Raw genomic sequence first — 13791 nt, forward strand, 5'->3', positions numbered from 1 at the left:
ATATAGTAGTGTGTACATGTCAATCCCAATATCCAAGTTTATCCCTCCCCCCTTACTCCCTGGTAACCATAATTTTGTTTTCTACATCTGTGACTCTATTTCTGTTTTGAAAATAAGTTCATCTGTACCCTTTTTTTAGATTCCACATATAAGCGATATCATATGATATTTGTCTTTCAGAGTTCATGATTTCTTACCACTATTCCACTTGGCAATAAAAGATATAAATATATCAAAGGAATCTTTGTCCCCCTGGCAAAAACAAAGGGCTGGGCTACTCAATTTGAGGCTGAGAACACTGAGTTCTGGATGCTGGTTTCCTCCAGGAGTAGAATCTTACACATATCATCAGTAGCCAGTTCAGAGCACCTACTGGGAAAGACAGTGGACAAATTTGATTATAGTTCACCCAAGACCTCCACAGTTAGACGGAGTAGGACCTATAAACCATATTTTCTTGCCCCTCAAATATCTCCCTCACCAATCTGCCACAGCACCTAAAATTTCCACTATCACAGCTCCCCTCTGAGATAGAGTGGTGGTTTTAACAACCAGGTTAGAGAAGGAAGGGGTTGGGGCGGGGTGGGGGGGGTTGCGAGCGCAGCATAGAGAGTGGGAGAAATCATGTAGAAGAGCCTGTTGGAATCCTGACAACAAAACAAGCTTTCTACCCAAGACATCTGGCTCTATAGCCGTGCCTAGATCTACAGAAATCCTTTCCAAGGATCGTTAGGAGGCTCTCATTTTGCCTTTCCACTGGGTGCTTACTCTCTGTCTACTTTACTAGATTTCCCATGAGCATTACTGAATACTGCATTTAAGACATGAGCAGAATGTAAAATAGAAAAAAATTACATCTAACCAGATACAAATTAGAAGTCAAGTAAGTCATGGGAACAGACCTTGATTACAATTTTCCAAAGCAGAACAAAATAAAAATTTTCAGATGAAAAGAATCTGAGAGTCATCTCCGTCAATTCTCTCATGTTACGTATGAGGAACTGGAGGCCAGGAGGCAAAGGGCCCCAGTTACAGATGAGTCAGTGATTCCATGGCTTACTCTTTTCTCCACTCTTCTTGCCACAGAAAATTAAAGATCACATTTATGAGTGTCTATTGAATATATATAACTGTGTGGACTTTTATACAGATTCTATTATTTTCTATATTTAATATATATTTAACTTATTCCCAAGAGGTAACAATAATAGCATATGCTTAATTCCTCCCATATTGTACTTTTCATACATTAACTCACATATATTAATGTCATATATATTCATATACTAACATAGATACATATATTAACTTGCATATGTTCATGTTATATATAGTGTACTGATATAATATATATGACATTATTACATTACAGTATCACAAAGCATATATCACCACATATATTAACTCAATCTTCACAAAAACTCTATGAAGGATATACTATAATTACAATTCTCACTTCACAGAATAGAAAACAGGTGAAACAGTATTAGAAATTTGCCCAAGGCCACATAAATAATGAGCAACACCTGAGTTGGGCCCCACCTGTCCATGTTCTTACTATTATATTTTGCTTTCTTGCCCTTTTCTCACACCTGCCATATTTTTCTACAAACTCTCATTTTCCCTCTCTAACTTTGACGTGGGGAAGAATGTGGTACTCAAAGAAGAAATAAGTGAATGTTGCCACCATCATTTAGCACTCATTATGTATTTGATATGGATTTTTGCACTTGGTTTGCCTAGCAACAAAATGTACAGGTTGAGACAGCATGGGAGGCTTTTTCTTTGTGTGTTTTTTAAATTTTTTTATTTTTTAAATTAATTTTTATTGGAGTATAGTTGATTTACAGTGTTGTGTTAGTTTCTGCTGTATAGCAAAGTGAATCAATTATACATATACCTATATCCACTCTTTTTTAGATTCTATTCCCATATAGGCCATTACAGAGTATTCAATAGAGTTCCCTGTGCTATACGGTAGGTTCCTATTAGTTATATATTTTATATATATATATATATATATATATATATATATATATATATATATATATATATATATATATATATATGTCAATCCCAATCTCCCAATTTATCCCTCTCCCCCACTTTCCCCTTTGGTAACCATAAGTCTGTTTTCTACTTCTATGACTCTATTTCTGTTTTGTAAATAGGTTCATTTGTACCATTTTTTTTTAGATGAGAGCATGGGTTTTGGAGTTGCACAGGCTTGGGTTGAAATTCTGACTTCACCATTTAATAGCTATGTGACCTCAGACAAGTTACTTCCTTTTCTGAATATCAGTTTCCTCTCCTGGTAAATAGAGCTCTCATAAGGGTTACTGTCAGAATTAAATAAAGCAATGCATATAAATGCATTATTTATATAGGTCTAAAGAAATATTTCATACCTTTATGTTTATTATTAGCATTTCTAGTTCTTCTCTAGTAAAAGCTCTTATTATAGTTTATCTCCCTTGATTTTCGACTGAAATGGAAGCAAGAATTGAACCACATTCACCAAGAAGAGATAGATGGTTTCATCATAAATCTGTCATTTGTACCAATCTAGAAGGCACATGTGAGTTATGAGCAAGTCTTCTCACACCAGTTGTGTATGTGTGATGCCCAATAGAGTGAATGTTTAACAAACTGGTTTTAAATATGTAGCATGAAGGGAATCAAACTGAACACCAGATGTGATTATCCACTTGAAAAGCTCATTAAGAAGCGAATTATGGAATAGTGGACTAATTAAGACCGCGTAGAAATGTGTTTTCCATTTCTGCATAGAACTTTTAAAACAATGAATGAAACAGAAGGGCCATTGGTATGGCCAATTTGGAAAAAAAAATTTTTTTCTCCTACTTCCTCCAAATGGAAAACACTAACATTTGCTGAGTGTCTACTCAATGCCATACATTATTTTAAATCATCAGTATAGCAGTTCTTTATGATATCTGTTATGACTTCGATTTTCTTTTTTTTTTTTAATAAATTTATTTATTTATTTTTGGCTGCGTTGGGTCTTTGTTGCTGCGCGCAGGCTTTCTCTAGTTGCTGCGAGCGGGGGGGGCTACTCTTCGTTGCGGTGCACGGACTTCTTATGGCGGTAGCTTCTCTTGTTGCAGAGCACAGGCTCTAGGTGCACGGCCTTCAGTAGTTGTGGCTCGTGGGCTCTAGAGCGCAGGCTCAGTAGTTGTGGCACATGGGCTTAGTTGCGCCGCGGCATGTGGGATCTTCCTGGACCAGAGCTCGAGCCCGTGTCCCGTGCATTGGCAGGCGGATTCTCAACCACTGAGCCACCAGGGAAATCCCACTACTTAGATTTTCTTGATGAGAAACATGAGGCTCAGGGAAGTTTAACAGTGTATTTTGGTTATGTAATTAGTATATTGTGGAGCTGGACTAATTATGAAGGGATTTCAACCTCAAACTAATTTGAATTTCTTTCAGTTAAGCCCTGAGATCATCATTTCTGATAGCTGTTATGACTGTAGCTGTGATGCAAAACTTACTTCATCTCATGCACATGCATAACAACCTTATATTAAAGCCCCCCATCCACACTTGTCTGACCAGTCTGTCTCCTGGTCCAGATAGACTGTAAGCTCCGTAAGAGAAGAGTCATGCAGTTGTGTTCATCAGTATACCCCCAACACCCAGGCTCAGTGCCTGCCACATAGTTACATCTTCAATAAGTACTTGTTGAATGAAGAAATGAATGCTGATTTAACTAAAAGAATAGAGTTCAGCTCCACAGTCATCCTTTCACAGGTGGCAACACTGCAGGAGGGTAGGTGTGCGTTGGGGGAAGGAGTGTTTTATCTGCAGTTATGCAATTACTCAGTGACAGAATGGAATATTAGAAGCCCAGAGCCTCCAAACAGCTGAGTTCAATGAGCCAAGTTACTAGCAGGCTAAAGGACAGGTACATTATTTAACTTGAGTTGTGTCCTCCTGAAGCAGAAATCAAGCACATCACAATTACATGAACAACAGTTGGCCCACACATGTCACAGAAGTCATAAGTGCCTCCCACACCCGTCGCCAGCCACAGGAGTCCATACGTGGTCAACCCAGCTATTAAAAAGCAGTCTGAGGACAGGAATAAAGACGCAGACATAGAGAATGGACTTGAGGACACGGGGAGGGGGAACGGTAAGCTGGGACGAAGTGAGAGAGTGGCATGGACATATATACACTGCCAAATGTAAAATAGCTACCTAGTGGGAAGCAGCTGCATAGCATAGCACAGGGAGATCAGCTCAGTGCTTTGTGACCTAGAGGGGTGGGATAGGGAGGGTGGGAGGGAGATGCAAGAGGGAGGGGATATGGGGATATATGTACACCTATAGCTGATTCACTTTGTTATACAGCAGAAACTAACACGCCATTGTAAAGCAATTATACTCCAATAATGATGTAAAAAAAAAGTAAAATAAAAAAAATAGAAAGCAGCCTGCACTAAAAATTCAGAGAATCATTCTTATTTGATTCTTCTCAAAGAGGCTATAATGTTCAGGGATACACTTCTTTACCTCTACAAGTGAAGAGCAAAGGGAACTATTCATTCTGTCTTCCAGGCATCACATGGGGGAGAAAGGTATACATTCCTGTTACGGCACTGTCAAGAGACTATTCAGTAGCACGTGCTATTCCTCCAAATGATATCATTTAAGCGGTGGACAGAGAAACAGGAACCCAACAAAGAAATGGAATGAGCAGCTCAGGAGTGAGAAAGAGAACCAAGAGAGCATTGTTCTGTAAGTCAAGGTGGTAAAGCATTTTTAGAAGAAGGAAACAACCAAAAATATCAAATTCTGCAAGCTGAGAGGCTAAATAAGGTGTGTAAAGACAAGAAGCTATTGGACATACCCACTGGGAAGTTGTAGCACCCTGAGAAAGAGCAGTTCTGGTATAGTGCAAATGTCGTTCGTTATTCTGACTCATCCATGAACTATCTTAGAAGCAGAAATGGGTGGCTTGGTGCCTGCACATAGAACACACTTATAAATGCTGTCAAACGGACACCCGAATGACTTAATTAAAACAAAGTATAGTGGTTCATTGTGAAAGAAAACATCCCAAAGATATTTAAAACTGCTCTGAAGAAGTACCAATGTTTTCTAAGTTAAATCCCTAGGTCTAAAATTATCACCTTACATTTGGCTTCTCCCTCCAAAGGCCCTGGAGCCGAAACAACTCAATTCCTAGGGAGAACATATAATTTGCCGTCTGCAAATGATGACGTCTCACACATTAGAAGCATTCCTAAATTTCTGTGCTTTGAGTGGCCTTTTAAGTTGCTGCTGTGATGTCATTAGTGTTACAATTTTACACAAGATTAGACATGTAATTAGGTGTTAAATAGTTCCACTGGCTCCTGCTTGCTGTTTAATAAAGCAGAGTGCATTAAGAGTATCCCATATGCGCAGCTCAAGGCCACTGACACCAGAAAACTGCATCTACTTTGCTCTTTCCCTGCCTCGTATGCCACTTGTCCTTGCAGCTGTCACCTCGAAGCCTCAGCACCGATAGGAAATGAGAAGCCACTGCACACAGTAGCACTCACAGAACTGTTACTCTCCAGCTGAAGCTTCTGGAAGCAGGGGGAGTCTCCATAAAGAACTCAAATGAAACCAGAACCTGAGAGTTTGTAGCAGTGTTTCCCACCTTGGCTGCACATCAGAGTCACCTGGGAAGCTTTTTTTTTTTTTTAAAGAAGGGCGTCATTATTTTTTAAAGTATTTGTTTATTTATTTATTTATGGCTGTGTTGGGTCTTCGTTTCTGTGCGAGGGCTTTCTCTAGTTGCGGCAAGCGGGGGCCACTCTTCATCGCAGTGCGCGGGCCTCTCACTGTCGCGGCCTCTCTTGTTGCGGAGCACAGGCTCCAGACGCACAGGCTCAGTAGTTGTGGCTCACGGGCGTAGTTGCTCCGCGGCATGTGGGATCTTCCCAGAGCAGGGCTCAAACCCGTGTCCCCTGCATTAGCAGGCAGATTCTCAACCACTGCGCCACCAGGGAAGCCCTGGGAAGCTTTTTTAAAAATTCCAATGCCAGGGACCCACCCCCAGAGATTCTAACGGGTCTGGCTTGAGATGTAGGCCCCAGGATTTTTTTTAATTCCGCCTGATGATTATACTGTTTGGCCAGCGTGCAGAGTCACCGCATTTATGCTCCTCTTGCTTGGGATGGGTATCAAGGTGAATGAGGAAGTATTTCAGATGTCATTATCTCAGTATCTCAGAAAACTGTTTTCTCTCTGCCACTGACCCATAAGAAAAAAAATCAATAGTCTCAATGTACAAGTACAAAGCACATTAACTGGATTTTTTTTTTTTTACAAAAATATAAAATCCAATTCATTTGCTCTTAAAATTATTAACAAGGGGAAAAGAAGTAAACTAATGTTTAGCATGTGCCTTGATTTACCTTAGGTACTTTTGCATCTATTAACCCATTAATCTTCCAAGCAACCCAGAAAGGCAAGTATTATTATTCCCATTTTCACAGCTGGGGAAACTAAGACACAAAGATGTTAAACTGACTCGTCCAAAGTCACACAGTTGGTAGGTGGTGAGGCCAAGAGGCAAACAAAGAGTCCCCGTCTGACTCTCCTGCTCATATTCTCATTAGATCATGCTGCCCTTTCTAAAGAAAACCTTACTGAGTGATAATTCAGCAAGCAACAGAAACTTTCTGTCCAAGTCAATAATAGAGAGAGAGGGAGCAGGAAAATCAGGAGAAGGAAAGAGAGGAGGTGGGGAGCGGGAAGAAGGAACGGCATCCCGAACTAAGGAAAGGATCTGGAAGGAGAGGGTGGCTGCAGCCAGCAGCAGTGAGCCACAACACAGGAGGCCGACATCAATACCCATGGTCTTGTTACCAAGCAAGGGCTCGCTGCCCAAAGCCCATAAAAGCCAACACAATGGCAGCAGCTTTTGAGAAAAGAAAGAGCTTCACTGTGAGGTTGACCAACACGAAGACAGGAAGCAAGGCTCTCAAATCTGTCTCCCAGATCCAGGGATCAAGGTGAAATTTAAAGGGTTAGAGGAATTTCAAACTTGGAAGCTGACTGACAAGTCTCGAATCAGTCCATATAAACTACTGGTGCTGCTGGAAGACAGATTTTTCTTATTGAAGGACTTCTCGCTTCATAAAGGTCTCTGGTGGCAAATGTCTATTCTTTGAGTTCCACAGACTGAAGATTCTTGGTCCAGGGTCATCCTGGAGACATGAGTTCCTGTCTTGCACACGCAGTGCTGTCTCTGTAAAATAACTCCAGGTCTGATTAATCAACATGTTTTAGGGAAACAAAACCAGTTTAAGCTGGTCAATGTTTTATGTATGCACTGTTTCAGTCATGCTTTCCAATAATAGACACTTATATGGTCAAGGCAGGCAGCAAACACAACCAGTGTGTCACTGTGTATCCCGCGTTGCGCTAAAAGATGCATAAGGCACAGCCCTGCCCTGGAATGCATTGCTCTAACAGAGGTAAGAACCAAGAATTGGAAGCAGAGCTGAGGAAGCTGTTTGTGTGGGTCAGAAAAGGCTTCACAGAAGAGATGACATCTGAGATGGCCTTGGAAACAGAGGTACGCACTCACCTGGCAGGAAAGGCAGGCAGAGAGAACGTGTGAACTGAGTCAGGGAGGTAGAAGCCCACCGAGGTGTGTGCCTGAGAAATGGAAAGGGGCCCTTTATCAACTCCTGAGGCAAAGACATTGTTACATTCTCCCTGACTCCTGCTTTCACTCAAGGCCAAGATTATGTCTTTTAGGACATCTAGTTTTCAAACTATACTCATCTGCAATCATATAGTCATGGCTCAGCCAGGTTCACCCCAGTTCCTAGGTCATTTAATGATGGAATTAGATCCAGGTCTCCTCCCCTTGCCCTCGGCCCTGGGCATCCACTAACACGGATCTCTTTTTCATGCTAAGATTCCAAATTACAAAATTTTATAAAGTGCTTTCTTTGTCTCTATATCACTTTTCTAATCACAATTCAAATGAGATGCTCCTTGTCTTATAAAGTGAGCAGAGTGGAGGTGATTACTTGAGGAGCTCAGGAGGGCTGCATTTGAGCTGAGAGAACCGCCAAACCAGCTCCCGTTAACATATTCTCGGTGTTTCTCTGAAGCCTGGAACTTTTTTCAACCTCCACAGAACCTTTATAGTGTTATCCTTAAAGCAGCTACTCCTTTCAATTTTAATTAACAACAAACTTAGCAGGTTTTAAATAATGGTTTGTCTCTGTGAAAGAAAACTGGGGTGGAAAAACTCCAAATACACTTCTTAGGATAAGCTGAGGAGTCATTAAGTCCTTTCCAACAAATTTTAGACAGTTAATTAGAATAAGTATACCCTTCATCTCTTCCTTTCTGTATCATCTTCAAACAACAGAGCAAGGGTGCAATGTTGAAATAATGACACACAGTCTGAAGAGTATCCTAAGTATATTAAAATCACTGCAATCCCTTTCACTTTGAATGATCTCAAAGCATTTATAATATGGACTGTGTGTCTATTAAATGCTGGCTAATAACCAGTAACAGGACAGGAGCTCAGTAATTTATTGCTTTCCCTGAACTGAACGTGTGACACTTTTCTTTGTCTGCTCCAACCCAATCCTTGAGGAGTGACTAAAGTGATCAGAAGATGCCACCAGAGTCAATGTTGAAATAGCTTCCTGAAAGTTTAAGCCAATCCTCATTCTTATGAGGTAGTTCATCCAGCTTACATTAAAATCATTCTTATTTCCTGAAAACTGACTAGTTTTAACAACAAATTTAATTCCTATTCTATTTTATGTGTTTTAAAGATATTCAAAAGGAAACCTAAATAACTTTAAATATCCCACATCCAAGTCATTTAAAGAGCTAGCAGATTCAACTTCTAAATCTTTCTGAAAATGTCTAGGGCATCCATTCAGGTGTATCTTTTCATTCCGGTCATTCATCCTGGGAGACCAAGGTGGAAGTCTGACTTCTTACATCTATACTGGTTGTCAAACCCCAGCCATCTCCCATGGCCTCTGTTCCTTCTATCTCTGATGCTGACCCAAGGGTTACAGAAGGAGATCTATTTCCAGACCTATTTCCAGAAAGTCAGTAGACAGTAATTTAAAATACGCTTCCATTGATTTTTCAATTTACTGAGTCACAAAATTTTGGAGCTGAGAGGGATTTCAGATGTCATCAATTTCAAACTTTCCATGTTACAGATTAAAAACAACTAAGCCCTAGAAAAGATAAGTGACTTTCTCAAGGCCACACAGCTAGTTAGTTTAAAAAAAAAAAAAATGGGGCCAATAACCAACTACTGACTCTGAGTACATGCTCTGAGCCCTAGCTGCTTAGTGTTTCCTGCAGACCAGCAATATCAGCATCACTGAGAGCTTGTTAGAAATGCAGAATCTTGGGCCCCCTCTCCGGACTCACTGAATCAGAATCTGCATGATCACAAGATCCCCAGGTAATTCATATGCACATTGAGAATCACTGGGCTAGACCGTAATGTGTCTTACCCCAGAAAGCATGAGGATTGGAGACAAGTAGACGTGGGTCCACCTTTTCTAAATCTCCTAGAAGCATCATTTTTAATCTAAAAATAATAGCATTATCTACCTTGCAGGGTTTTCATAATATGAGCATAACATAGATATAGGCATATACATTTCATGATATATACATAGATAATATATGCAAACTGTCTGGCATGTAGTATCTAATACAGTATATAGTAGTTAATATTATTTCCAATCTCATGCTTACCATTAATACTGTGCTCAACCAAAAGGAAAGCCACGAGTGACTATGCATCCATGAAGGAATCACCTTTCTTCCTTCCTTTGTTCTATTTGTTAAATATCATTCTAACTTTTATATGTAATTAAGATTTCTATGATATTTCATATTTATAACTTCAAGATGACAGAACTAATCCCCAAGCCAAGTCATGACCGAAAGAATACAACAGTCCTCTAGTATCTTGACTCTGGATCCTATAAACCTGGCCATTAGGAGCCAGAGAATACTGCTGCCGCTGCTGCCATGATTTTCTCCGAGACTCAACTACCAAGGGATGAACCTACAGATTTGGCAACAATTGAACACATTTAAAAGATGATCTCTCGTCAGTAAGATGTCACATCTGTCAGCATCAAGGAAAACAGTTTGAAGAGGAACAGAGAAATAGAACAAAAATAGAACCAAACCTGAACCAAAATTTTGGAAAAATACAGAATAATAAACTGTACCAAATTATATTTTTGGAGGAGACATCTTAGAGGGAATATGGTAATAACATCAATTAGAAAACTGTGTTTCCCTAAGGCAGTGGCTCTTAATCCTAGCAGTGCATTAGAAACAACTAGGAGGCTTTAAAAAAAATTGAATGCACATTTCTGAGGGAGGGACCCAGGCTTCAGTGCTTTTTAAAAGATTCCCAGTTGATTTTAATGTGCAGCCAGGGTTGAGAACAACTGCCCTACAGCAACAGAAACCTGGTCTTATTTAACATGAGTTACTGGTTGCTACTGATACACAGTTCCCCAAACTTTAAGTACTGGATTTAACTTCAGTGTGTACCTCTTCTAGGTCTTTTCGCCATTCTTCCAGGACTTCCACCATAAGGAAAGGAGCCCCTGGACCAACATCCTCTAAGATGTTTATATGGACCAGTGGCCGGACCTCTTCATCTTACAGACATGATGAGAAAAGGTAAATCACTGGGACTCTGGAGGCTTTTCAGAATCATTTAACCTGAATACCCAGAGAGTATGCCAAAGAGAAAGCGTTAGGCAACTGAGCTTTATATTTTGCAAGTGTTAATGTGGGATGGGCTCTACATTGAGGGAATGGGGTTTTAGACACTTTGGCTCTCCTCCTCCTTGCATTCTCCTTGCTCACTCCTACCACGTAGCTTTACAAAGGCTGTTCCCTGTCAGAAATGCCCTTTACACATGCACATATACACACACTGGTCACTTAGCTAACTCCACCTCTGCCTTCAGATATCCATCCAATCAGAACCTCCCACTATCCTCTTGACCAGCACATAATTTGTGTTTTACTCTCCCCTGAATTTTCACCTCCTACCACCATACCTGGCACACAGTAAGTGCTCAATAAATGCTGAACTGAAACAATGAAAATTGCATTTCAAGGCAGTGGACATATGGCAGGGAAGGAAAGCAAAAACTAAGAAAGAATGAAAAAAGGATAGACAAGTCCATGGAGCCCTCAAACGCCTTGGAAGAATAGCTTGGGGTCAGGGAGAAATGGGGGAATAAGAAAAAAAATTAAAGGGCAAAAGCAGTGATAATGAAAGACAAAATGACAATTACGCAGCTCAACCCAGCCCTCCAACTTGGGAGTAAATACATTCATAAAATTCTCTGGCCATTTTTAACATTTGGTTTCTCTTTCTTTTTTTCTTCTGCATCTCTCTCTTTCTTATTGACCTGGTACTATTATTTGGGTTTGATGAAGCTAAATTTTAAACACAACTGCCTATACCAACATATTGCAGCTTAGGCAAGGCTCACCTGCCTGCAGAATCTGACAGAAATCAGGATTGATAAATGGTGTTGGGCACAAGAAGAAGGACCTGAGGGAGGTTTACTTGAGTGTAAATTTTACAGCTGGTACTCCTATTTTTCCTTTTAAAAATCTGTATTTCCCTTTAAATACAGGATAAAATCCTTTAAAAATTCTGAAGGCAAAATTGTTCTTCACAATAATTACATGTTACAGCAAAAATTTGGAAGCAACTTTAACATTCACAATAGAAAATCTGTTAAATAAATCATGGACTGTAATATATCACTTAGCAGTTAAAAATGTTTTGGCATAATATTAACTGACAAATCAAGTTGGAAAAGTGCATACATACTATAATTGCAGCCACAAAAAAATATATACATAGGAAAAGGCGTGGAAGGAAAAGTATGCTTCTTACTCCTACATTTTCCAAATGCTTTGTAATATGTTATATTATCTTAACTATGGAAAAAATAATGATAGATGTCTAAGTAAAATTACAGCTCAGAAGGCAACTAGTGTTTGAACAAAGTCTTGGTACTCATCATGACACAAGCAGATCAACTGAAAATTTACTGTCTTTGTTCATCTCTAGGTTTTCACATGCTTTTTCTCAATGCTTAATCAAGTTACTTTTCATTTGCTTTCAAGCAACTAAGTTGAATCATCTTTCAGCAAGAGCTTTACTATAAGACTGAAATTTTGTGTCATTTTTAAATTCCATATTTTGTATGAAATTTCCTCATTTCTTTAAAAAAAAAAAAAGGTCACTACCATTGATGGTGCAGAAAGGCAGAGATTTTGTTGCCCTACAGGAATAGTGTGACTGTCAATGGCCAGTCCTCCTTAGATTTTGAAGGTTTCATCAGAGCAGGTGAAGCATGATATATTTGTTTCAACTTCTATTTATTCTCAATGAGTAATTTAATTAAATACATTTTTCTATATATATAAAATTTTTACATACAAAAGGATTAACATTTAAGAAGCAATTACTCTGCACTGCATGTTTTCATAAACTGTTCTCTTCTAATTTGTAAGATAAGGATTATTATGCCCATTTTACAGTTGGGAAAGCTGAGGCTTAGAGAGTTTAAGTAACTTCCAAGGGTGCAACAACTAGCCACTGATTGAATCAAGATTTAAACCCAAGGTTGTACTCTCTCCCCCGCACCCCATGGCTTACATAGGCCCTTGTCAAACATGAGATATTTGGAGCAGCAGTGAACAACCAAGCCCACAGGGGGAAACTATGATAAAACAGAGTTGAAAATTGTATATCACAGGAGATAATAAATATGTGAATACGATATATTGGCAATATTTGTGGCATTAAAAGGAACAAATAATTAGCTTCATATCCTACACCAGTAAGACTCTATAAAACTCTTAAATTACTACTTTCATGTTTTTATTTTCAAAGCATGATTTCAGTAACTATGGGGTTTAAAATAATTAAAATATTGACTCTAAGTAAATCATTTTCAGCAAGTTTTATTTATGGGATGGGGATGCCAAGGCTTATGAAATCAATCTGCATGACTTTGGCCTACAAAGTCAAAGACAAATGGAAAAACAGGCAAAGAATACAGCAATAGAATCTGACACTAAGCCAGTATCCTTAGTTTGATGTTGGTTCATTTGCCTGTACCTCTTTCTTAACCACATCTCTGTCTTCACCGCCTAATTCACAGACTCTTGTAGAACAAGGCTCAGATTTTAAAGCTGACTTTAAATAGCAGCTATTGCTCTGCTTAACACTCTTGGTGGCAGTAATCATGGCGATAAGGAAAGTAATGATGGTTGATAATAAATCTAGATAATTAAGGTCCTCAAGTTAATTATTTGCAAATAAATTAACTAGGTTGTCTGGAAGCACTGCCCAGAACTGCTGGTAATTGTTCCACCCTCAGTTTCTTATTCTGCAAACCTGGCCTCTGTGTGTTCAGCTTCTCCAACTGTGTTCCCCCGGCAATCCCAGAGGCCAGGCAGCCAAAAACCCTTGGCTCCACTCCACACTGCCTTATTCTGAGACCAGAGACAAACTTGTCAGGATGTCGGCTTCCCTAGGATTCCTCAAGAGATGCAACATCAAGAAATAAGCTTATAGACAGGCAGAGCGACTAAGCAGAAGTAAAAGTCCACTGAAAATTCTGAAACCTAATTTTTATGGCTCGAGGGAAGTTGAAGTCAACTTTACATTTTTTTCATTATTTTAATTCAAAGCCAGTCCTTTTTCTGA

General features: G+C 39.4%; 1 protein-coding gene and 1 long non-coding RNA gene across 3 annotated transcripts in view; both read left to right on the forward strand.

The window, feature by feature from the left end:
- LOC309659391 overlaps positions 1-13791 on the forward strand; it is a 437716-nt gene that overhangs the window by 366437 nt on the left and 57488 nt on the right. The gene's annotated exons all lie outside the window — the stretch shown is intronic.
- The window catches only part of KCNMB2 (potassium calcium-activated channel subfamily M regulatory beta subunit 2), a 49003-nt gene continuing 39470 nt past the window's right edge, over positions 4259-13791 (forward strand). The window contains exon 1 of the mRNA XM_082459056.1: positions 4259-10727. Coding sequence (XP_082315182.1) covers positions 10672-10727 — 56 coding nt within the window. The 5' untranslated portion in view covers positions 4259-10671. The remainder of the gene's footprint in view (positions 10728-13791) is intronic.

Source organism: Balaenoptera physalus (genome assembly GCF_965194825.1).
Source record: "Balaenoptera physalus genome assembly, chromosome: 4".
In the NCBI taxonomy this organism is placed as follows: Eukaryota; Metazoa; Chordata; class Mammalia; order Artiodactyla; family Balaenopteridae; genus Balaenoptera; species Balaenoptera physalus.